Below are 27,102 nucleotides of genomic sequence, written 5' to 3'. Positions count from 1 at the left end.
CCAGCCTTTCCTTACAACGATATACCTAGTTACCTCACCAACCTATAAACTTATTTAAAATTGATTGAAAACGCGAATGTACGGCACTCGTCATAATAACATGGCAACGAATTGAAACAAACACAAAAGATTGTTTCAAACAATCATCGGGGTAGAATTAAATATTCGACAAAAGTCAAATGATGTAAATGGACAATTAAAGTGTAATTTTGCTTTGTGGTGGTTGTGTTCCCGGGCGGGTGGCGGCACCGGAAATATACAGGGTGATTGCTTTAGTTCTGCTCGGTGGTAGACTTACCTACCCCCATTTATTATATCCTAACATTTGCTGACCACAAAACTTGATCCAAGTTGGTAAGTTTACAAACGTGCAATTTATTATTCATTTGTATCATGTAGTGGTAGTAATTAGTTGTACTTAATTAAGTATAAAAATTTTGGTAAGTACTTACTTATATGAACGCATAGGTATTTAATGCCAAAATGCTATCGATTTCTTCCAGCCAGCCTTCACAGAAGGAAAAATAATCATTACATAAATCACAATTAGTAAAACAACAGTTAAAACATATTTAAACGTCCTAAAGGTTATTTTGTAACTCTACTATGAGCACGGGAGCGCCCTTTATAAGCTCGCTGCAACCCCAACTGTAAACCACTAAAGCACCACTCAAATTAAATGTGGGCGCTCGATCAACAGTCATTTTCGGTTACAATTAACCACACATTTAAGTGAAAAGTCAACCACCCACTCCAATTGATTTATTGTGTGTCTATAAGTTCCGCCATTTTGTGTCGAGTGTTTCATTCTGAAGCACTTTGCTTGTGGAGCAGATATCCTGGAGTTAAGGGTCATTTTGGAATGTGAAGTGAGACGCGCGTGCAGCGGTGGCGTTGTTCATTTGTGTCTGCTTCGGCGGAGTGCGGAGGGCTCTACACTTTAGGGGCTGGGAAAGTGTTGCACTTTCAAAAGTTAAATTACTTTTCAAATACAATCAAATACTAAGTGGCTACCGGCAATTTTACTTTTTATAGCCCACTTCTTTATTTATATCAAATGGCACCGCAAAGTTTCGGAGCTTACGAGTAATGGCGGAGTATACTTAATCCTAATTTGTAACTTTTTAAATTACACTTACAGCGGATTTTAATGTGCCGGCCCTGAAAAAAATCTGATAATGGTCGTGGTCATTATTATAATTTCGAATGTAAATAGCCGCTAAATAAAGCTGATGTAAATCTGTGCGACAGGACGATCGTGAAGAAAGCATAATTTTCAGCTGTTGGCCGATATCGATGTAAAAGTTTTTCAATTACGTAGCGTAGGTAATTGCAGTGGCTTTCCAGCCAGCGTATAGTAATTACAGCAGTCACAGTTTCGTGTCGCCATCCAAACGACTAATGAAAACTTAATGCGACTTTATTTAACTTTTTCAATCTTAGCATTGGAATGATTTGCGGAAGGATACGAGTGTAAAAGGCTGGACTTACTCACCCCTTTTAATCGATAAAAGTCATGGTTGGTCTAGGCAAATGTATTAGCAGATATAAGCGGCGATGCATGTGGGTGGCGTGATTGCGGCGTCGTTTACCACAGTGCACAGCCACACCTGTAATTACCCGGCTGCGGCTCGCATGTTAATTGTTGGGAACAAGTCCGAGGGCCAGCTAGGGGGTGACTTTCTGACTTGTGGGAACTCGCCTATTGCCAATTAAATTAGACAACTGTTTAATTACACCAAATTTCGTGGCCGCTGATTCGTGCTCCCTCCTACTTGCGTACAATGTCACTTGCTCCACTTTTTAATTAGATCCAATTATGACGGAATTGTAACGCTTTGGTCGTTCACTAATAACACTGGAGTGATTTGAAATAATCCAAGTTGTTCCCTTTAAATCTTTCACGAAGTGTAATTAAGTAAAGAAATTAAGTGGGAGCTTCTCGTAAGTTTGTAGGTAATAAAATATTGAATATCGTTTGAGTGTTACATAATTTGTTATGATATTACGTACGTTGTAAAGTAAGTGAATATTACAAATTACAATATAGATGGTTGGTAGTGGCGTGTAGCGGCGGCGGCGGCGCTAACCGGCGCGGTAAACACTCGGATTTGCATAGCTAATCGCCGCATTTACACGCAGACACGATAAGGGAAATATGCTGTTCAATGATTTACATTCATGGCTAAATCCACTATATTTACATGTAATTATCTATTAGGTTCTAAACAGGGTAATTTATTGCACTAAGCTTTAACAATAGCGAAAGCTCGAACGGAGCTTTGGGTAGGACATAGCTATTATATACCCATAGGTATGGTTACGTACACAAAAACTAAAAGTAAAGTAAAAGACATTAGGCATTGTTACAAATAGACAGTTTCTTTGTACCGTTGCCTGACAAAATTACTCAACAAAAACACGAGAGACAAATTCTCTCTAATTTTCGATAGTAATAGCATATGAATTACAATCCATTGAGTAACAAACCGAGACTAAGTGCGGCCGAATGTTACGGTCGGCCATTACAAGAGGTACAATGACGGCGACCACTGAATAATTTGATTGAGGAAATGATTGATACAACAATCACACGTAATCAGAGTCGTGTCGGGGCGATTAGGCGTTGCATCAGCCGCAGGATCCGGCAATTGCTTCCCAACGATTTAATCAAACCCGACACTCTAATGGCTTTTTCTATTCACTAAATTAGAAACCCCGATAAGTTTTAGCTTTTTCAGTGTTAAAGGGTCTGTATACCTACCTAATCAAATTCAGATGTTAGAAGAGAAGGTAGCTTGAGCAAAATTAACACCTAACTATCTTTTAATTAACTTTTTTGGGCTTGTGTATGTAGGTAGGTACCACCTAAACATAGAGAAACGGCAATCAAGTTTTTATGCCGACAACGTTCGTGATTACGGGTAAACACCATCAAACGGGAATGAGTGTTTTCTTTTGGACGCCAATGTTAATTTGTAAAGAAAAACTACCTTGTTTTCGGAAACGTTTTACGATAGTTACATAAACGCGATTTGGCAATTAGCGGGCGAGAGGGGTGGTGAAGGGGGGCTACCAGGGGCTACTGAGTGGCCAATGTGACGTACGTAACTAAAGCTTTAAATCGCGGTTTTCAACACTTTATGTATAAATACTATTACTGTATTGCACCAAAAGAATATTAAATTTTATAGGAGTTTTGACATTTGTTTGTCTTGCTTTTGCAAGTAGGTATACATGTATGTAATGTAAATAAATACCTACCTATCTAACACCGTCGTTGAGCAAAAAAAAACGGTGGCCCACAAAACAATATCAACTCTTTTACTCGTACGATAGTTAAGTGAATCTTTACTTTACCTAAGTTGGTACGTCACCTTATAAAACACCTCCATGGGTAGGTACCTAAAATCAAACAGATACCTATCTGCTATGGGCCAATCTAAGGCTTTGGGTTAAGCGTACGTAGATGTACGTGTCCAAGTGTGCGTCAACATCAAGGTGCATTTTTGTTCCATCACATAGTCATAGTAATCTATGCTATGACTAACTCTAACCCAATGCACGGGTGACCGATACGACTGGAGAGAGCTAGGCGCACAACCGACTGAATTACTGATGGAGTTCGAAACCCGGGGAGTCTGAGTATTAGCCTAGTGTTTGGTCGGCACTACCTACCTTGATCACAACATAGGAGAAGGCCAAATCGATCCCAGCGACTGTCTCAGTACCTGGTACATACCTACTCAGGCCCTTTGTAAACAGTAACATGTACTCGCCCTTCGAAGAGACAGTCCCTCCCATTATTATTCCATCCACGTTTCTTTGTTTACTGAGTACTTTGTTGCCAATAAAAATGAATCGGGGGACTTCGACATATTTCGATTTAAAATTGAATGGGATGCTGAAGCGCTCTTTCACATGTTTATCACAAAGTTGTCGGGTATAATACTTATAGCAATGTAGATTTGTAAATAAAACTAATCTGAATTAAATATTTACACATTTATTAAGATTATTTGCATACAACAGTACACATAAGTATAAACAGTCATATTACAATTTTCGTTATATACCTATGCCTATATACACATAAAAATACTGGCAAGTGAACAACTATCGCTAAGGGAATGTAAGAAATAAATACAAATACAGTTAAAAAACCGTATGATACCAATTTAATTAAAAATAATTTGAATTTGAATAGGAAAGTATATGATGTGACATAAAACTTGATCTATTTTGTAGTCACAATAGTTTTATGGGTGTAAGAATCATCTTAGTTTCCATCTTATAAGTTAACATAATGATGTAGAACTTTGTATCGTAGAGCTAGATTATCGTAACTGAATTATTTCATAAATAGTATTTTATTAAATTGATCTAAATAATATTATCCGACAAATATTTACCTACCGGTCTGTTAATTAAGACTATAATTATTTATCTGAAGTATCTGGCCATGAAATGAATCCTTTAGACTGACAATATACATAAAGATTACGCAGTTGTTCACCAGCCAGATTTACTACTAAATGCCACATTACATTACACCATCGCTTACTAACAACTATAATGTTTACATTTCTCTTAACAATCTCATGTCCACGGCTCTTTGAATAGGTGCCTCCAATCTATCACAAGGTAATCTAAAATACTTTTATGTAATATCAGTCCATTTGACTACTGAATGACTGGAAATGAGTAAAACCATTGTTTAATGTTTAAAGGTTCTTTAGGAACCATGCAAAATACATTCAATAAGATATCGCTTGATATACTAGGAATAACACGTTCATTTGTTAAATTTATCAATATACATTATAATGTATTGTGTTACTCTTTGTGTGGTAGCATTCATTATAGTGTTCAATGTAGTTACACCAATTTATTGGTTACAAGTGTGTCTACTTAAATTAATGTTATACAATAATTTATCAATTAGGTACATTTTAAATAAATTTCTTATCGACATGCACTACAATGAAGGCATCCTGCCAATCGTGTGATTGTGATAATGATAATGCAACATAATCCAGAATACTGAAACCGTATCGTCTAGCTATTATTGTATTTAGTTTTCAACTGACTCAAAGTCTATGACGAACTAATATGCTAAGCATAAACATAATTTAAAGCAATGTACACTTGAATTTGCTTCGTATTTACAGATAATTATTTTAATTCAAGATGGCGGCGGTGGATTCAATATGGCCGCCCGTTCTGTGGTCGCTCGGGAAGCTTCGGAGGGACATTCGGCACCGGACGGCTGTAAACATATAAAAGCGTATAAGAAACTAGAAAATATCCTCGCGATATCTGTTTACATATTTACAGTGTTTCAATAAAAATAACTAGACAGACATACATGACTGATTCATAGAAATAAATACTAATAATTCAAGTTATAGGTAAAGTTACGCTAGTTTTTAATAAGCATAGAGGCAGTTTAATTTAAAATAATAGCATGCGTAAAAAAATATTATGCGACATGCACAGAGCACACACACACACACCACATGTTACATCCATAATTGATCTAGTACTACTGTGCAGCACAAATATGTAATAGCATTAATACAAATAGGTAGAATAGCGAACTATTAGAAACTTACGTGCTCAAGCAGGATTTATTTAATTTCAGTTTGGATTACAAGCAGAGAGGACAGAAGATACATTCCAAGAAGAAAATATAACAGAAATTACACTAGAGTCAAATACTGCTTACAATATTTTAAACTAAGCTTACCTATCATTTCCAATGGTTTATCGTTAGGGAAACTGTTAGTGGGGCTGTGTTATAGCCTATAGGCAATATAAGTACGACACTACTGAAATCAAACATTTTAGTACACATATAGCATTTAATTACTCTATTTATACAGCATAAGATTAACAATATTCATAAACTATATCAAATCCAACAATCACTGTCTATACCTTTTTCGATGGTACTAACGCTATATTAACAAGACAAGAGAGCAAAACTTTACATCATTATTTTCGTTAAGTTTTAACCATAATATTGAAATAGCGATGGAACAACTAGAAATGATGTGTATAATAGGAACTCGGGTGTCCTCGGCCCAACTACTTACATCGACTACGAGTTCGATCGACATTTTATTGAAATTAAAATAGTTTTATAATGTCTAAATGTATCCCCGCGCAATGAATAATGATGTCCAATACATGATAACAATGGTCGTAGATAAACAGCGACATTTTCCTAATGGCATGTCATAATCAATAACAAATACATATCATCACGATAATGAAACTTTCTAATAAGTATAATTGACCAAACATATTGCTACCAGCAACAGTACAAGAGAAGACAGCTTCGGTTATTACTATTGCTATTATATTAATTACAATAATTTTACATTCAATTTTATATCAATTGTGCAAGTTAACATTCAAAATTGTTTGTTAAAATTTCTAGTTGATAACCTGTATTGGAATCTATCTGATAGATGTGTGGCGTCCTACCGAGGTGAGTCGGGCTGCGACCGCGAGGGGGCGCTACTCTACCCGGAACATCTACCGCGCGAGTGTGGCTGTTTATAACAACGTGACTACGAGTCTACGGCAACTTGTGTGCGTGCGCAACAACAACGAGCGCCCGCGCGCACGGCCACTAATACATCGTGTACATACAACGCTAGCACATTTACAAAACAATAACGTGATATGCAGATTGCCTCCCACAGTACCGTCCGGTACTACATAATATATCGTAGACAGGATCGTTTCTCACCGCTCCTCCAGCGACGCTACCCTAAGCGTTCAGTGATACATTTACAAATCAATCTTTAATTTAATTACATAGCCCGTAATATAATTGTAACAGTTTAAGTAAAATACATAATTCAAATATACATTTTAATACATTTCATAGCGCCTTAACCACTCTTAAAAGTCATAAATTTGTCGATTAATACTGAACCAAATAACATTTTTGTTTCAACTGAACATTTCACATATTTTTCTTCTTTTGGAATGTATTTTATATTCAAGCATTTATTAGATTATAATCCTACAAGATATAAGTAATGTATTATTTTTTTATAAAAATGTCTCTTCGTAAAAGATAATATTTATTTCTCCTTGTAATCTGTGCGTGATCTCCGAAGTATCGCAAAGCGGGCACAACTGTTTTACACTTGAGCACTTTTTATTGCCAAGAAACTATGTGCAACACTAACTAACATTAGGTACCTATACCTGATATGAAGCTTCCTCAACGGGTGTTACCCCGTTCACATCACTGTATCACAAGCCAAATGTAACGTAACTTGTTATTTGACACAACAACAAACATGAAGCGGACACGCCATAGGTTATTGCTGTCCCCGCGTTAACATCCCGTACGGACATTAAGGCGAGGGCAGACTGGGTGTTGGTGCGAACAGGTATGTCGTGCGCTGGTCGTGTGGGTTTACTTGAACCGTGCGAAGGCGGAGCTGAGTTCGTTGATGGCGGCGTTGGTGACGGCCTGGCCCACCGCCTGGTTGATCTGCTGCTTCATGTGCGGCGGCAGCTGGTTCATAGCGCCGGCCGCCATGGCCGCGCCACCCGGCCCCGGACGCCTGGTCACGTCATGTTGTTAGCACCAAGCCACACAGGGTAGAGTTCTCATACTACACCGCAATCTCATGCCGTCGCATTATCATATCATGGTGTGTATAAAACGTCAGGTAGTTATTGGGTGCAGTGTGAGAATAGAGTTAGATAGAGGGAGATACTACTCCTGTGAGGCTTGGTGTAGGGAGATTATGGGGTGCCATATAGGTATATAATGATTGGGGTATACCATAATATGACAAAGGTGACCACTGCCTGGATCTTATTGACATTTAAATGGCAATTGGGCAAGTCACGTCTGTTATGGATTTATTTCAAGGGAAGCTATGAGATTAGAGAATTTTACTAGGTCTTGTACGAATTTCATAACAATAAGTAAGATAAGTTGGTACACCAAGATGATTTGGACAAAAGTGATCAAAAAGCAAAAAAAATATGTATTATTTTGAAATTGTATGTATATTGCGGCTTGGTGTTTTGGGATATTGCAACTTTTCTGCAGAATTCCAATTGACTAGCAATATAACTTATATCATAAGCCAATGATTAAATATACTTTAAGTTTGGTGTCAGTGTCACATACACCGCACAGCTTCTCTGTAAAGATTTGCTTGCAATGTAACTGCCATAATTTTTAACAATTAAATATTACGATATAAATACGTACAAACAACTCTTACGGGGCTGCGAACACAATGAGAACTAAAATAATATTCTAACTACGCGATGTTGTGTCAAACATACCATCTAAACACATTAATCTAACGCACTTATTGCTCACGAATTTACCAAATACAGTGTAATATTTCACGTATCCCGTTATTGTCGGTTCATTCTCTCTGATTAGTCACAAGTCACAAGGACGTCGAAGAGCACACACAGATTAGTATCACTCACACATGCAACGTATTAATAATGAGGTTACAGCAGTTTTAACAAATGTAGGGTCCCTTGCCACTGATATCGAAAATGTATTCACTTCCAAGTAATATTTGTAAAGATACACTACACATCTGTTCATAATCATCTCATAATATTAGATAGTGCTACTGCTATGTTTGAATACAGACACCTAAATATATGGACCAGAAGAACAATAGTTCAACATTTCGCTCCGAGCAGTCAATACAAAAATAACACGCTCGATGAATCCACAACCTTTCATGAAGCATTTAAATATATCATGGCGACACACTGTCAGAAGCTATTAATAATTTTATTATAGAAATAGTAACGCACTATAAAAATAATGATAATATCAAGAAGTTTTAAAATATTTGACTGCCAGAAGGAAATGTTTGAAGCGAAATATTTTTATGTTACTGTACGCTACAAGACATTATTAAAATTCACTATTAACTTTACTTTGGAAGCAATATTATTTCGGATGTATCATAAGTTTCATCATTTACATAACTAGTAATAATATTGTATATAACATATGTATAATTATTCATATAAACTCGTCGAGTTGTTAACTTAATACAATCGAGTGGTGAACTAATTTGGTGCAGCACACTTAATTCATAAAACTAAATTAAACCTTCATTCCTCCTTTAGCCTAGCCATTTGTAGGAACTACAATCCTGTCTAGAAATAAATCACGTCCTCACCATTCATTTTAGACTTTAGAAACAAAGAATAATTCAAATATTAGTCAAAAGGTATTATACCATAACCCCACGAGTTAGTTTAGCGAACAGCGCAACTTGCTCCAACATTATTTAACGTCAGCGTTAACTGTTAACACGTTAATTAATTTCACGAATTAAATATTGTCAAATAACGTTGTTGCATGTCACCAACATGTTATTTCTGGACAGGACGGTTGCTCTAGCGGTCGCCGTCCGGTTGCCAACTGTAGTAAGTTAACAAGCTGTGTGTTAGTACCTCGGTACATTGGTAACGTATCGTTAGTTATGAGAGCTCCCGGCCGCCTAGCGCCGTCTGTGAACACAACCAGACACTCAATGCTGTGGCACACTTGTATTTAAATTGTTATATTCACTACGGAGTTAATATGTTATTTGGTATTAGTTTTTTGTTCAATTTGAATACAAGAAATGTGCACAGAATAACTCTTCATTTACCGAGAACCCTTCCAAATCCACCGGCGATGTTGAAATTCAATCGAAATAATGAAATAGATAAACATAAAACGGCTACTGGTTACTATAGTAAATATTGATAGATACATAAAAACGCAACGTGTTAAATATAATATTTTATGAAAACAAAAAGCAAGTAAGTAAATAAATACTGTTAATAAAAATTATGGCTGTTACATCAACTTACATCACCCGCACAAATGGCTCAATACTTATTGCAATATCTTTTAGCAAAGCTTTGCTACTGTATGAGCCAGAAGCATGCTTTCATCTGACAGAAAAACTATAATTATGCACTTTTAAATATTACCATGTACTTCAGATTTCATGAGGTGTGAAATTGGGACAAACACAACACAAAACATAATGTGAAATCACCGCGATCCCTTCCTTATGGATATTTAAATTTATCGAAATGCGGCACAATATATACTTAATTTCCTCGATTAAATTTATGGATATTTTCGCTAAAATATAGAATCAAAACCCCGAATACTCCTCTATCAATTACATTCTGTAATCATGTTTAACAGCCTTTAGTTTAACCTGGCTGGCTGGTAGAAGAAAGACCAGTTTTTCCTTATATGTCTTATCGCACTATTTCCAAGATAACTAAAGTGTAAATAATAACAGTACTCACGAGGGTATAAGCGGGGCCGGCAAGCCCTGCCCGGGCTGGGGGCGGCCGCCGGGCGGCGGGGGCGCGGCGCCTCCCGGCCGCGACGGCAGCGGCGGCGCCGGCCGGCCCGTGCCCGCTCCGCCTGGCGGCGGCGGGGCGCCCCGTTGGCCGAGGGATCCTGGGAGCAAATAGGGAGGTTAACAGTCTTGTGGAATCGATTGGATCCAAATAGCCGATAAATAACAGCGTCAGTCATGGACCTACACCAGCGTCGGTCATGGACCTACACCAGCGTCGATAACCATAGCACATGTGAATAATTATGTTGTAAATATTAGACTAGTATTGTTAGATAGAGCCGTTATAAAAAAGAGGTGTATCTTAATAGGGTTTCTGTCTGTGGCAGTTGTAGCTCGTAGCTCCTTATACTGATACGTATAAAACTAACGCAATTTTTGACTGCTATGCCAAAGGTCTCAGGTTGGATTCCCGGCTGGGGCAGATATTTGTTAAAATACTATATATCAGTGATATATCAGCTGTCCGATACTCATTACAGGCCTGCCTAGCTTGGGCTTGGGATTAGGACTTAAGATTCGTTACCTTGCTGCGTGGGCGCGGCGCGACGCGGGCCGCCGGGCGAGGGCGGCGACAGGCGCGGGTTGGTGTCGAGGCGGCCTTCCAGCCAGTCGTTCTTGACGGGCGGCGGCACGGGCGTGGTCACCGTGGCCATGGACACGTCGCCGATGATGTGCAGCGCCTCCTTGCACGCGTGGTACATGCGCAGCATCTCCTCGCGTTTCAGGGCTTCTTCCGGGGACTCTTCCATCATTTGCGACTGTTGGACGAGTTGAGGACAAGAGTATGTAAGTTCCGAGCTCGCTCGTATAAAAATAGAGCATCTACTCTAAATAAAGATTTTTATTATTATTATTTATTTTATTACTCTACACAGTATTTCTGCCCGAAGGCAATGTTATCGTGAACAGTCTGCTGGTAAAGACCTTTTTTTTAGTTCCGTTTATTACATGGTTTATTTTCATAGTTTATTTCCATTGCAGTTTTGTTATATTATTTAGCTAGGTGATTCAATAGATCAATGAATACAAGGGTACTCTACATTCCTACATTTCATTCATAATAAACCATACCAAAATCCAAACAACAAATCCTCACCTGATCCCCAGAAGCGTACAGATGCGCCAACAGCTCTCCATTTATGAAATCTTTGGCGTTATTAATGATCAGCATCATGATGGTCTTCGGCACCAGGTCCCTCGTGGTCTTGGTGACGATGCGCATGTACGAGTCGACGAGGTTGCGGATGGTCTCCACCTGGCGCTCGAGCTGCGGGTCCATGCTGCTGGTGCCGGCGCTGTCGTTCGACTGGAAGAGGTGAGGGTAAGTTGGGGTTTATGTATGAATGTGGTTGGTGGTTGGAAGTGGTTATGGGCGTATGTTTGTGTGTGTGCCTATGTTGGTAGTACTTTTCTAACGTATAGATAAATATCAATGAATTAGTAATTATCAGTTACCCGATTTCTTGACTGAATTATGGGTCTGCAAATGCAGCTATGGCGCTTTGTTTATTTACAAACGGATCAGGGGTCTTTTTTGACAACATACTGAAAATGGATATGATATGTTATTGGTACATAAAAGCACAGGGATTATGTGGTATGTTAGGTATATTGGTTTCATAATGCTACATAGTTAACATTGGATTGGATATTGATGTGTTTGTTTCTGCATATTTCAAGCACAATCTGATAAAACTTTGATGATCTATGTGCTAAATACTTAACGTTATACAAACAATAATTAAAATTATGATAAGGGGCCGTCCATTAATCACGTGAGGTTGTTTTTCTCATTTTTTGACCCCCCCCCTCCCCCCTGGTGATATTTGGTGAGGTTTGGGACCAACCCCCCCTCCCCCCCCTGGATCACGTGTATTTTTTTTGAAGTCTATGTAAATGCAATTTTAGACTAGAAAAAATATAGGTCATACTACAAATCGTTAAAATTTTTGCACCGTCCAAAATATCGGTTCAGAAATACCTAATTTTTGACAAAAAAAATTAATACACGTGATGTCTAACGAGAACCCCCCCTCCCCCCTCGTGATGTTTCGTGAGGTTTTCAGTACCCCCTCCCCCCCCCCCCCCCTTTGAGCCTCACGTGATTAATGGACGGCCCCTAAAGTTGATTCTCTTAACTGTCGTGATGTTTCAGCTGGAAGATTGGGAGTGGGAATTATTGGTGATGATGATGAATTATAACTTCAATAAATGTAATACATTATAAGTACAATACTAATCCACAACCACTATTCCAATTTTGCGCTCTGTAAAATCAGACAAACTGCTCATGCAAACAAAACACAATACCTACTAAAAAGTGATGGAACTGTGTTGGGAAAAAAACTTAAACAGTTGAATTTATTTATAAAGTCATGAATAACTCGTCATATAGGACTCAAACCCAGAAAATACACTTAATACACTTAAACAGTGTCTAGTATAAGTTTTCCGAAAACTATGACAAGTACTTCAGTTTCATGGCGTACCCCGTCTAGCGAAAATAAAACATCTGACTGGAAATTTACCAATACGGTATGGGTTCCATTCGTTTCGCATTCATTTAGATTCAGAAAAAAACCGTTAGTATGCAACACCAAACAAATAAAAACAAATGCATTATTTAATTGTTAATTTAGCGCCAACCAAACTTTTCACATAAAAATTTCATGTGTAATGTTAAGCTCTAACTAGCCACCTATTATATGCGCCATATTTCTACCAAATATTGGTCTAACCAGCACCCGCCACTACAACCTTGCAGAGTCTTCGTTTTACTAAACTACCTTCTTTGCCGCATGCCCAATTTTCCGATGGTTTATATCTTAGACTTTCACTGGAATATTCGCCATCAAAACTCATCAAGATCACTGTTATTAATTGTAAAAACTGCTGTAAAATTATAAAGCCGGTAATTCTACTACATGATTGATTGCCTAAGTATTTTAACATATTTACAACCTACACATGCGATTAATCAATGGAAGGCTGCCTGGTGGAGTTAAGATCCTGAATTTCACCCCTGTACAAGTACCAAAATCCAGCAATCACAATGTTAACCAAAAGACTTACTTTTTTATTTCCACCCAACCCCAGGGACGGAAAAAATAACTATAAATAAAAAAATAGAGAAACAGTTAAAACAACACCTAGAACACACATTCGAAATAAATATAACAAATAAATATTTATGTAGCTGGTGTAAAATAGTGTTAAGGCTAGATAAATAACAGGGTTTCAATACATTTAATGAGGTATACTAAGATGACTATGAGGATGTGTGTAAGTTAATGTGTTCTCTAGCACTAGAATCATACTTTGTATAAATATTTCACTCCCATGCTTCAGGCTAGAAGATATAGCGCACACATCTATACAAGGAACAGAACAAAACGTTTTGGAAATCATGTTGAAATTCACACATGTATTGAATGATATCACCCGCTTCATACATGAATCAGTGTCAAGCCTGTGTTCGTGTCAATTACAGAACAAACCTGGTTTCCTTCGCCCTGAATAGCATGACAAAATATAAAACGTCATAAATAATACATACACATAACACACTTTAATATAAAAGTACATTTTGTTATTATTATTAAAAACAAGCTGTAATTACGCATACGGAGATTAATAAGTTGTTTTATTATAAAGGGAGTAAACTAAATGGGGTATTATAATATAATATGAATAAATATAAAAGTATGCAGCAAACAGTATTAGTAGTTATATGCAGCGAATTCACATACCTCGTCGCCATTGGCTGCCTCCGAGGTCTTCTCCGGGTAGACCCCGGCGCGCAGGAACGACGCCTTCCATGAGTCCACGTCGTCTTGGTTTTCGCACGACAGCTCAAGCTGTTTGTAGTCCTGCAAATGACAATTTATTTTGGTTAGTCTGGAGTTTAATTAAAGAAGTTTGTGCCACTTTATGATGGCATTACGGCATAGCAACCCCTGAAGGCACGTAAAGTATGTAATAAAATTTTACATAGACAATAAATATTTCATCATATATTTTTGAGCTCAAAACTATTAAACTGCATTTACATTAGTGACAAAAGGAATAGCAAAATTCAAGACATAATAACGCACCTTGTACACATTCCTTCCATCAGGGTTGAACAGCGCAAACATGTGTCTGCGCGACATGAACCCCTGCTCGAGGTCCCGTAGCTTCAATCCATCCAGGGGCAGCATGTACTTCTTCTCCCTCTCCTCTTCGTCCTTGAACCAGGAGATACTCTCGGAGGTGAGCACGAACCAGTAGTCGCGGGATCCTCCTGGCGGAATGCACGTCTTATGCGGTCAGTGCCTAGATACGGGTGTGATTGTAGCGGTGGAGTCGTGGCGTAGTATGAGAAGCGGCGCCTGCTAAGTTACTGTTGGATGTTGGTTAGTAGCAGTGTTTACAATGTTCGGTTATTTGGGATGCTGGTTAGAATGCTGATGTGGATGGTGTTAATCAGCGGAATACATGAAGTACAAAATACTTACAAGAAGGTATCACCAAATTGCATTTTGGCATTTAAACTAGTACAAATATATCTCAATAAATACAACAATATTACCTTTCATGATGCCGAGGTTGTGTATGCACATGTATCCTTTCCTGATGACCTGGTTGCCGAGAGCACGGTGCCCCGACTTGGCCGAGTTCTCAGACTGATTCTGCGCACTGCAACCATTCACAGAACATTGTACACCTTCGCCATAAACTCGCATCAACATACGTGTAATGTACAGATTAGCAAGACCAAAAACTAAATAGGTAGGGGTGTATCTGCCGGAATTATGGGAACATGAGTTGGATATTATATCTAGCTAACAAGGTAAAAAACAATTCGTGAAAAGATTGGCAGTCACGTGAAAAATTGCAAAAATGTTGAAACTTATTTTACCTTAGATGGTGTAGAATGAAAAATAGTAATTAAACATTAGTAACAGTGCCTACACACTCAAGCGATCGACAAAAATCAAATAGTCGGCAAAAAGTACAACTGATCTTCTAAAAGTAGGTAGGTACATTAATAATTGAAAACTGTAACGACCAGTGTCCATAGGGCTGTTGAAACCGGTGCCGGACGAATGCAGCGGAATGAGATCAAGCGATTGAGTAGTAAAGAAGACATGGCTGTCGGAACATTCGATTATTATTGGGAAACGTACTTGTTCTTGTTTTGCAGTCTCCTCTGGCCCACGTCCAGTGCCGCCGTAGCACTGGCGGAACAATCACATTACATCAACACGCCGGCGATGGCGACTGACAGCTGACAGCTGACTGACAGACGCGTCACTCGCCGCCGCCGGCGCCGGCAGACCCGCCGATCGACAGGAGCCGCTCTGGGGGGCTAATCTTCTTGACGAAATACCAAGTTAGAGTGAAGCCCCATTGGTGCGTTGCGTCGCCGATGACATATTTTTATTATGATCGTTTCTTTGCGACAAAACGCACCAATGGAGCTTGACCCTTACGAAGAGCTGCCATGCAATCGGTAGATTTAATTCAGCAAGATTCGTGGTTGCCCTCCTAAACTTTCGTCAATTTCGTCAAGCAAGAGTAGCACCCCTAGCTACGAGCGCAGCCAACACTACACAACATTTTAGACGGCTTTCGCCAACGCATCCGATTCACTCAGCGGCCTTGCCGATCCGCAATGATCGCCTCAATGTGTAGACACTTTACTACAGTGTCTGCTACTCACTTGGGTTAGTTAACGTTAAGAAATCAAGTAGGAAACATTATTAATTTGAAATTTAGTGTAAGCAACAATAGTTTTTACTTGAAATGATTAAGTACATATGTGTGTAGATAGATAGATACAGTATAATGAACATGAAAAGCAAGAGAGGCCAAATAATCGAAACAAGTGACAGTTTCCACCAAAGTCTCATAGTGCTTAATAATATACTCTATTATTTATGAAATTTATTCGTATTCACAGTCATAGAGATATTTTTTTATTTGATAATCACTATTTAGAGAAATTAGAGACTCGATTCGAAACTGCCACACGATTCGCTAAGGGCTTGAACACAAAACGTTTCCTTCCCACTCGCAGGAAACCGCACAACAGAACGCTTATTCTGTGTTTACATGGCGCCGATTCTCAGTTTTATGTTCAAGCCCTAGCAGACCAGTTACAGCTGCACTACAACTGCCGACTACTGACTTGGCGAATCCAATAAAGTCCTCGTGGTTGGTGTTCATGTAGGCGAGCTCGCAGTCGATGAGCAGCACGAGTTGCTCCTTGCACTGCTGCTCGCGCGACCGCACGTGCGACATGATGATGCGCTCTGTCTCCTCGCGGAGGCGCGGGTAGCGGTTCATCTGGTGGGGGGAAAAGTTAATGTAAAGATATACGTGTTTCTATTCTCTAAAATATAGACTAAGTGAATAGAATGTTCCTACTAGGAAACCACGAGTAAGTAGATGTACAATTAAATAAGACGGCAATTACAGATTCTCCATCGTAATCACAGATTATCAGGATTTTTTATCTCGTAATAACAAGACCACAGTTTCTATCTTGTTACGGTAATAGGTACAGAGATATTATAAATATCTGACCATTTTTCTTACGTCTCAGAAAGTTGTGTCGTTGTATGGTAAGAACTGCCTAGCTATATGTAAGATATACTCAAAGGGGTAACATGAGGTTAAAGACCGCATCGTCATACGAGATAGAATTCATTCAACTGATGATAAAGGCTGTAATTACAACATAAAAACGCTCATGAATCAAATTATGTACGTTGACCTTCGGAGTGTATAATTAGGTCATTGGCTTGAGTATAATTCGTCACTCATGAAGATAACCGAATTAATTAAGGTAGATTTCACTCAAAACCTGAAGAAACATAATTAATTCATATGAATTTACTCTTCACTGCAAGCACTGGCACTGATTTTATATACAGGGTAAAAAGATAGATGAGACAGCGATATAGTGAGTATATTAGTACCATAAATAATTCTGAACTTTAAAGGTTACTGACCGACATGACGACCATATTGACTAAGCGGAGGATACCAGCTCGAAGCTTCAGTTCCATTAGCAGCGCGATCTGATTCATTCATTGATTCTTTCATTTATTCATTCATTCATTCGCCACGCGATATGCTTCATTCATTCATTCATTCATTCATTCATCAGTCGGCGACTCACCCGCTCGGTACAGAAGCGCACGACGTTGGACAGCTCCTGCACCACCAGGTCCACGCACTTGAGGCTCGGCTTCATTCATTCATTCATTCATTCACTCATCAGTCGGCGACTCACCCGCTCGGTACAGAAGCGCACGACGTTGGACAGCTCCTGCACCACCAGGTCCACGCACTTGAGGCTCGGCTCCTTTAGCCGCGCGATCTGCTTCTTCACGATGGCCTCGAACGCCATGTCTGGGGTGAACAGACCCACCTGACGACGGAGAGATCATTAGAGTGGAAATCGGAATAGTTGAGGTGAATGAGGTGAACGAAAGTCAAACACGTCATTTGCAGATACTCTGATTCTAAAAGGTCTGTTTTGAGTGATTTATTATAATTTAGTGTGATTGATAACTTTTTACATATTTATGACTGCAAGGTGACTTTATCTTTTGGAATACTAATGCACTAAAATTACAACTTCATTAGGTGTATTGACTACATCTTCACGTTTTCGCCCAAAACTGCAAAACAATTTAACCAACAAAACAGCTATTTACACCACACGAATAAACAGACACGTACCCTGATACCGTGAATATTGCGGATAGCGAACGCGATCTCCCGTCTCAGCTCCTTCTCATCGAACTCCATTTTCACAATCTCGAAGGGGAACCGCTCGTGAAACAGGCGGTTGATCTTGGCTCCTCCGGACAGCTCGTTGGTGTTGATCTGAGCCGAGCCGGAACCCTCGATCGTGCGCTCGAAGTCTGTCTGCAGCTGCTGGATCATTCTGGAAATATATGTTTTAGGGTTATTCATATACTATGAGGTTTTGCAAAAGTAGTATATGACGCCGGAAGATGGTGACTCTGTTCGTCATTTTACAACTTTTGTACTTAGATATTTGGAAATTCATGGAAATTGCTTTTCCTCGCGAACTTCGCGTCGGCTTTATAGGATTTCTCATGGGAATTCTGGAATAAAAGTAGCTTATATGACTCAGGAATAATGTATCTTTAAAGTGGTGAAGCTAGTCCCTTGGATAAATTATTGGTTGGTGATGTCGATTGACTAGTAGATCTTGTGAATTTATTCACATAGAAAGCATCATAGTATTTTTTCAACATAAAACTCACAGTGTCGTGTTAGATAAGTGTTTTTCAGGGTAAGCTGCTGATAAAGAGCTAATGCAAGGATATCTACTGCCATTAACCTCAGTTGCCGATCAATACGGTCTCTACTGCACAGAACTTCCTGTAGATATCCTTCACATATCCGGCAACACACACACGCGATCTTTATTTATCCTGATAGATGCTGAATATCGTTGACGATACTTTCTGATCGGTAGGAAACGTGTAATTATTTAATTTGTGTTGAAATCTAGCATATTTAGAATGAGTATCTACTTCTTATATTAATTTTGTAAGAATATTGCAAACTAATCTAACATAAAAAACAGATAAGTACTTCTGAATAGTCGAACGTGAATGCTTGTACTGGTCGACATCCTTCTCCAACGTGAGTTTCTGCAGCTAATCCTTCAGGCCGGACATCGTGTCGCTAATGCGGTTAGTGAGGTGAAAACGCACATCTATCATTGGAATATTAGTTGAAAAAAAATACTCACTGCAGCATAGCCTTAGTCTTGATCGACGGGTCATCAGGCCTAAAATGCTTGTACTGGTCGACATCCTTCTCCAGGGTCAGCAGTTGCTTCTGCAGTTTGTCCCGGAGGCCGGGCAGCGTGTCCCGGATGTGGTTGGTGAGCTGAGCGTTGAGGACTCGCTGTAAGTACGGCGTCCCGAGCCGGTCCGCGATGTGGCGGTAGGACGGGTGGCTGTGGGAGAAATGGGGGTTTAAGTTTTGTAACAAGGGTTTGTTTGTGTAATGGAACTGGTGTTTGTCTTGAAGGTGTCATGTTTTGGTGTTACCAGAGCCAATAGAAAGAGGAAGTTCCATAATTATAAACACATATAATTTTTAATAAAGACATAAAGGATAGCCTATTATTCACTTATCTTAAATTCCACTACATACACAGGAGCTTGGTTGATATATCCCCGATCCTGTCGCCGAATGATATACGTATTCACTAGCATACGTACATCCGGCGTACCCTCGCCAGCCATCGACCTCCCTACGCTGGCTGACTATCAGTAGTATAAATCTCATTGACATTACCTGAGGAAGAACTTCCTCTCCGCGGCGAGCGCGGCGCTGATGTCCTTGCGGCCCTCGATGTCCTTCTGGCTGCGGTTCACCACGCCGATGTAGCCGCGCCGCAGCGGCAGCAGCTTGTTCTCGAGCACGTCGCGCGCGTCCGTGCCCTCGTCCATCAGGTCCAGCTTGGTGATCACGCCGATCGTGCGGAGACCTAAGGGGGTCCGTTATTAGTTGGTTGAAGTTGGTGAATGGATATCTTAGTCTACATAATATTATATGCCTAGATATCGATATTGCTTTTTAAGTATGTTTTGTTTGAATGAAACGCTCTCTAAAAATCATTATTATTATACATTCATACATACATAATGTTCACGACTGAAACCCTCGTAGGGGTAGTCAGAGGGAGGTGACTGTCACTAACATGATTAATATCAGCTGTGATTATAAATGATAATGAAAGCTGATATTAATCAATGAGGTTATCATAATGAATTACAATCTTGATCATTGTCGACCTATTCCTACTGTATGTGTTGATGCGGTGCCGTGGTAGTGGCTGGATGCAAATAGCCAATCACACGGACGTGTTGTACTGAATGCGGATGATGATAATGGTGACCCATAACTATTCAAGTATTGGGCTTTAGGCATTTTGTGCATCACACTTTCTTGGTATATTCCGTCATACAAACAGATATTCAAAATATATAAATAACTTGCAGATATTCAAAATTGCTGATATTTAAGCAGCATTCCAGCAAGTTGTAAGTAATCTAAACAAATTTTAAATTGTCGTAACTATCTATCTATAATATATAGCGTCATTCCGATAAACAATAGCCGTATTGATAACACCAGCCCTAATTTATTATACATTCAAGCATTGAACACATTCATAATATTTACTATAATCGCCATTATGCGGAATATTTACAAACGCCGGCACTATCTTTATCAAAACAGACGCCATAATACACAAGGAAGCCGTGAAAACGTGATATCACTCAAAATTCTCTTGAACACATCATAATTACCCGCCGTTCAGTTTAAGGTCAAAGCCAAGATGACTCACAAGATACGCTGTATTCATGTGCAAAAAGGTTTAAAATAGCATCCTTCTTTGTTGTGTTATCGTCTCACCTTGGGGGTCGACTTCTTTGGCAAGCTTCAAGGCGTCGCTGTTGGCGAGATCGGTGTTTGCTGGTGTGACTGCGAGGATGAGGCAGGACTCCCGCTTGATGAACTGCATGATCATGCCGCGGATCTGCGCCTCGATGTCCACCGGCTGGTCGCCGATGGGCACCTTCGTCAGACCCGGCAAGTCGATCAGCGTCAGGTTCAGCACTGAAATTGATTATGCTGCCTTTAATAGCTGAATATGGTTCTTTAAAATATCTTGTTAGTTGTGGAGGTTGAGAAGTGAGGTTGTTAGTTAGGATGAACTGATTGGATATAGCCATCTGAAAATAAATAGATGTTGAGGTATAGCCAATGTTTCATCATGGAAAGCTAGTGAAACGATATTTTCACGCTGTTCATTATTTCAGGGAACTGCTATGCTTGCATGAGAAAGGCAATTTCCGATCGATGATAGTGGCCCGCGTTAGCATAGCAGTAGAGCGTATACGAGCTATCATTAGGTCAACAGGTCGCAAGACCGAAGTTATGATGTTCAATTTGTATTGTAAAATTCAAGGCCAACCAATAAAGGCACTCGAATCTGTGTGTACGACGACGTGACAGTAACTTAAAAATACTATTTGCTCGCAGTGTGAACCATCCCTTATAGTAAAGTCTCGCTATTGAATTTCGAGAACAGTGTAGGAGGCTGCGCAGAACAGCTGCGTGGATCCGTTCAACACAGGCGTCTATTAATACGACATCGAAAATATCCCTTTGACCTACGACCTTTATCTTCGTATCGTTGAATGCCGCACCTATAGCTGGTACATTTATCACTTGGCTCGAAGACTTCCGTTAACAAGGGTCAGACAACTCGCCGCCGATTCGCTTGAGTACTTAAATGCGACGAATGAATCACTGGACTAAATAATTGCAGGCTTTTATTTTTCATCGATAATCAACTGTTTTTGTTAACTTTCTGATGTTTACATCAAATGTCAAATTAATAAAAACATCAATACATGTACGATATAAAGCAAGGTCGCAGTGCTTCAAAAATTCATAGTGGAACAGTAGTTACTGTATAACGTCATCGAAAGTAGAAATCAATATTGAAGACTAAGTAGTTAGTGTAGGCAGCTACCTTACCTACACACCGTAAATACGAATGCAGTGTTTATGTAATTACTGGGCAGGTAGGTACTTATAAAAGAATAACTACAATATTCAGTTTACAGTTGATACAGCTGATATGAATGCAATTTGTGCAGAGCAAATTATAACTCTGCAACTAGTAGGTATTTTTCTCATAAAAATGTGTCTCATTCTTCTGATATCTGTATTACTCATACAATATAATAGAAATCGGTACTCTGACTGAATCAGCGCAGATAAAAAACATCACACACACAATCTTATCGTCGAATTCTGTAATCGCCTTCCATTTTACTGAATGTTATAATTATGTTCATCTTATGGCGTCATTTGCACAGCTAATTGTGAGCAACAGACCACACTTGTTTTGTACTTGGTCAATACTTGACAGACATGAGTATACTTGTTATTACCTAGGCAAACCATGAGAGGTCAGTGATTATGTAGGGCATAAGAAGCAGCCATTGAATGTACGATGTAGCTACGTAAAGTAATTTGTTTTAGTATAAGGAATACTTCGAATGCCCTGTCTATCTTATTATGTACTTAGTTAGAACTTTAATTACCTATACAGAATATTTTTTTATATACAACAACATTATACTGTACAATAGATAGGGCATTCAGTATGAATAGAGGCAGTAGCTCTGTACTGATAAACCATAAGACCCTTCTGATATGCCGTCACTATGTTTGTTTGTGCAGAAATTATAAGCTCAGCCTCAAGGAGACCCATAGATCTGATATCTAGTATATGGTACGATGTTAGAGTTATTCACTCATGACGGCTTTATCTTAAGTATTTCATTAACAGTGACTCATTATCTAGCTTAGGTCATATATGGCTACGGCTACGATTCTAGCATACTCTGCTAAGTATATCATTCTGAACTGTATTTCCTTGATAGTATCAACTAAGTTTTTCTTTATTTCTGATGGTAACAATGAAATTATCACTATGTAATTATAATGTTGACCGATAATGCAATGAAAACGATACCTACACTGATATTATAAAAAATTGTGATTAGGTACTTCAATAACTGATTTCCAATATTTTATCTAAAAGTAGGAGGATCTCTACTTTTGCGCCACACCAGTCTAAGAGTATCAAGGCAGTTTACACGGGGACTGTTACTGGCGCCAGTCGTCCGCCTTAAAGCACAAACCATTTGCTATAATATAAACATGGTGTTGCAATAGAAAGCCTGAAAGTGGATGACAGCGGAAAAAAGTTGTTCAGAATGACGCCCTACCCCTTTGCCTAAATGTACCTTTTTAAATATCAGTACTGAAGCTACACTAATCACTAAAACTGGCAAGTGGAAAAAGAACAATCATTCAGAATGGAGGCAGACACTGCCAGCAATATGTCCCTGATTTAACTAGGGAAATAGGGATATAAGTTTTGATGATAATGAAGCTTACCATTAGGCGAGTAGACACGCAGGTTGATGGGCACGGGCGAGATGCCCTTGTTGGAGCCCGTCATGCGGTCCGTCTCGCCTTCGATCTCCGCACGGACCTCATTGAAGTCCACAAACTTCTTGCCCTTGCAGTGGAGGAACTCCGCATATTCTGAGAATCACAGTCAGTCAGTGTTGGTATTTCAGGCCACTTATAATTAACTAAGGCTCAAACATTAATTTCACACCTGAATACATCCAGCTAAGCAGAACTTGAGTATGGAATTATATAATTACCTGCATTTGCATTTATCAGCTGCAAAATCAATGGTCGCCTGGTGACTATACCAGACCCTCTGGGTAGGAAATCTCTGTAACAAAACAATTATTAAAATTGTACACATTAGTTCAGTAGTCACAAATACAATTATAACTATGAAGTGTGTATGTATAGTAAAATATCATAACAAAGTACAACAAAATAATGTGCTTAGGAAACAATTTATTGTTATCACAAAGTAACATACAGATTTCAGAGGAAATGAGTTTATACAACTCTCATGCAATTGATAAGGCACATGATACAACTATTCAGGACAAGCATATTGATAACTTATCAAAATCTTACAGTTCAATGGTTTTAATAGAATGCTAACAAAAAATTGCTATCATTGAATAGATAAACATTTTAGTATACACCACAATAGGGCTTGTGTGTTTTGTTCAATCAAATTTAATATTCTATTTAATATCATCATTCTTTTGTATTTGACTCTGTAATGATGATAGTATTAAGCGAATCAATGCAAATAAATCTACATATGACACATAGTGGTGCAGAAAAAAAGGCACTCTCTCAGTAATGTGCACAAAAAACACAAATTCATTAGGTACACAGGTGAAAGCTTCACATACTGAACTACCTATTTTGTAGTTAACCCTAACTTACTTTGTTGCCATATTAACCCCCCACATCCCGATTATAGATCATTATTTAAAACTTGAGCCATAACCACAGCTTTTTAATGCAGGTTTTGATAAATTTTATTTTTAATTTAAGTTAAGCAGTGTGTAATATTTAGTTCTTTTTAGTTGACAAGTTCCTTCTCTTTTAAACATAATATAACAAAAGAAATACTATTGTTATGTACCCATGTATCATATTATGATTCATGACAGAGAATGGGTTACACAACCTCTTGAAAACTGTTTGTTTTCTATTGTAATTAATCCAAAATTTACTTCAACCAATGTTCTTCAATCAACATGTATAGTAAAGTTCCAATTATCAAACCAATAATCAACACACCTAATAAACATAAACCTACATATGTCGCTGGGAGGGTCAGGAAAACCATATGATGTACTCAAGTACATACCTATCCTATCATAGGCATTTCTACCTTCTATCAGTAGAGGGACCATACAAATAGCCAGTCCTATAAAATAATACAGATGAAGTTTAAGACAGATGATGACCCATTAACAAAAGCAAGAGCTTTAATTATAAGGCTTTAGCTTTATCACTAATTCAGACCATGTTGATGGTTATAGGAAAACCTAGTGGCTACAGACAAAGCAACAAAACTTTTCTACATCAATAAAAACAGCAGATAAAACTTTGAGCAGATTTTGAATATCTTAACAGTTGTTCAAAAGACAACTGTTGTTGAACAAGATGACCCACCAACCGGACTCTCGCCTGAAATGTTGCAGAGGGTCAGTATTACTCACCTGCCGACAAAATTCTCTAGCACTGAACTTTTTCCAGCGGATTGACCACCCACAACTGCTATTTGAGGGAGATCTAGGGACATGTGCACGCCCATCTGTACGAAGGCATCTTGAAGTTTGTTTACGATAGGAATCAGTTGTTGCATTCCAGTATTTCCGACCGACATTTTTAATTCGATACATTAAAATTTCTACACTAAAATTACTAACAAAACAACTTGTACATCATCATTCATCGATAAACTAAATTTCAATATGGTGGCGGTATTTTTTTTCTGACATTCACATTATTCACAGAATAACTGAATATGTCAAATAAAATAAAATGCATGAACGTAGTGAATGAATGATTGAATCAGATTGAATGGTACGCTATCGCTGTACTGCAAAGCAAAGCAAACAGTGCAGTGGCTCTAAAACTTTTACCATGCGTGTTAAAATTAAATTAATGTAATTGATAAAAAACACAATGATTGATTAAAAAGGAACATCCGACATTAAAGTAAGGGAGCATACCCAAGCATTGTTCAGTAATATATTTTTTCATATATTATACCTAACGAGTTCTACCGTATTGCAATGTTTAGCAATTTCAGGATCACAGTATTTATAAATAAAGTTATTTTTACTAAACTTTCTATTAAAGTTTAAAATCACACATTATAGCTATAGTCGTATCTATGGCGTGCTTGCAACAACTTTAACCACGTATCGAATAATTTGGACATTGATATATTTAATACAAGCATTAATAAGGCGAGAAATATTCTAAGTTGTACCTTTTTTGATGTCTAAGAGTTTATGTATAATATAATTTCACAGTGTAATTGTTATTAAACATCTTTGTAGCTTTACATATATACAGTTTAGTACGATTGATTAGGCGTAGATAATATGTTAATGTACCTACTTTAGTTTGCTACTTTGTATTAGCGTAAATATTATTAAGTTATTTCTATCAGTGGAAACTTGTAAAAGGCCTTTTACTGCTCATTCTATTGTTATACCTTTAAATTGTACTGTAAGTTTTCCTAAAATAAAATAAATAAATAAATAGCTACACTTAAAAGATAAAACAATATTCTTAAGGTCATCGATACATTCTATCGACTACAATAATAAATATCACACGTGGATTTTAACAAAACTTTAGATGGGTATATTATTGTGTGTCTTATTTATTTACATCCAATAAAAAGTAAGCTTCAGATTACACACGAACACGTTGATTCTCTCCCTCTCTCTCTATATATATATATCTCTGTAGTATATTAGCAGACTACTGTTTGATTGCAGTCAGTCAGTGTAAGATTTATTAATTAAGGATTGACCTTCATAATTTTAAAAATTAAATAAAATATGATTTTATACCTACTAAGTCATTTATGATACTATTCATACAGATCCATGCTCTTTTCTGAATGAACGTTGGGAAATCAATACTGCTCTACTTGACATGCGTAGATAAATGTAGGGCACTATGCAATATTTTAAGTAGGTATAGGTATTTAAAATATTTTTGATTCTTTGATAATGAAATAAAAGTACTTTTTATGATATATATAAAAAGATTGTTGCAGATAAATTAAATACCTATCATTAATAAGGAAATATACCAATGTCAGTTAAAAATAAAAAAGGTCATTTTATTGTTCTTACTAGAAAAAATATAATATACACTAAAAAAATACAATTTAATTAAGTACGTACCTGCCAACAAAATTTTCTAAGACGGAACTTTTTCCTGCCGATTGTCCGCCTACCACTGCTATTTGTGGCAAATCAAGTTGCATATGCACACCCAACTGTGTAAAAGCATCTTGTAACTTATTCACAATTGGGATCAACTGCTCCATCCCCATATTCCCCGCCATGGTTGCAGGTTTTACTCACTTCACCTTTTACGAACTTCTCCGCAGATCTTACTTTACTTACTGATTTTTCGTACATCAATATGGAGTACAAGACGA

At 38.2% G+C, this 27,102-nt stretch overlaps 1 protein-coding gene across 15 annotated transcripts; it reads right to left on the bottom strand.

Annotated features, from left to right (window-relative positions):
• Positions 1-3,990: 3,990 nt before the first annotated feature.
• On the bottom strand, positions 3,991-27,076 carry LOC105393043 (dynamin). Of its 15 annotated transcripts, none has more exons than XM_048625612.1 (19): positions 26,843-27,076; positions 23,696-23,769; positions 23,421-23,570; positions 20,856-21,059; positions 19,731-19,923; positions 19,177-19,386; positions 18,129-18,336; positions 17,677-17,814; positions 16,567-16,724; positions 15,563-15,613; positions 14,965-15,071; positions 14,489-14,676; positions 14,144-14,263; positions 13,892-13,906; positions 11,491-11,700; positions 10,918-11,152; positions 10,336-10,492; positions 7,446-7,592; positions 3,991-5,269 (listed from the first exon to the last, which is right to left on the bottom strand). In XM_048625612.1, the coding sequence occupies exons 1-19, from the start codon at positions 27,004-27,006 to the stop codon at positions 5,206-5,208; spliced, it is 2,793 nt and encodes a 930-aa protein (XP_048481569.1). In that variant the 5' UTR covers positions 27,007-27,076; the 3' UTR covers positions 3,991-5,205. The 15 variants fall into 15 exon arrangements, with proteins under 15 accessions (XP_048481569.1, XP_048481570.1, XP_048481575.1 ...); XM_048625613.1 differs by lacking the exon at positions 26,843-27,076 and adding an exon at positions 25,133-25,418 and having other exon boundaries at positions 14,489-14,673; XM_048625618.1 differs by lacking the exon at positions 26,843-27,076 and adding an exon at positions 25,133-25,417 and having other exon boundaries at positions 7,414-7,592.
• Positions 27,077-27,102: the final 26 nt, after the last annotated feature.

The sequence above is a fragment of the Plutella xylostella genome, chromosome 15 (assembly GCF_932276165.1).
Source record: "Plutella xylostella chromosome 15, ilPluXylo3.1, whole genome shotgun sequence".
Classification (NCBI taxonomy): Eukaryota; Metazoa; Arthropoda; class Insecta; order Lepidoptera; family Plutellidae; genus Plutella; species Plutella xylostella.
The sequence above is the reverse complement of the archived record's forward strand: the minus strand, read 5'-3'. Positions and strand labels throughout refer to the sequence as shown.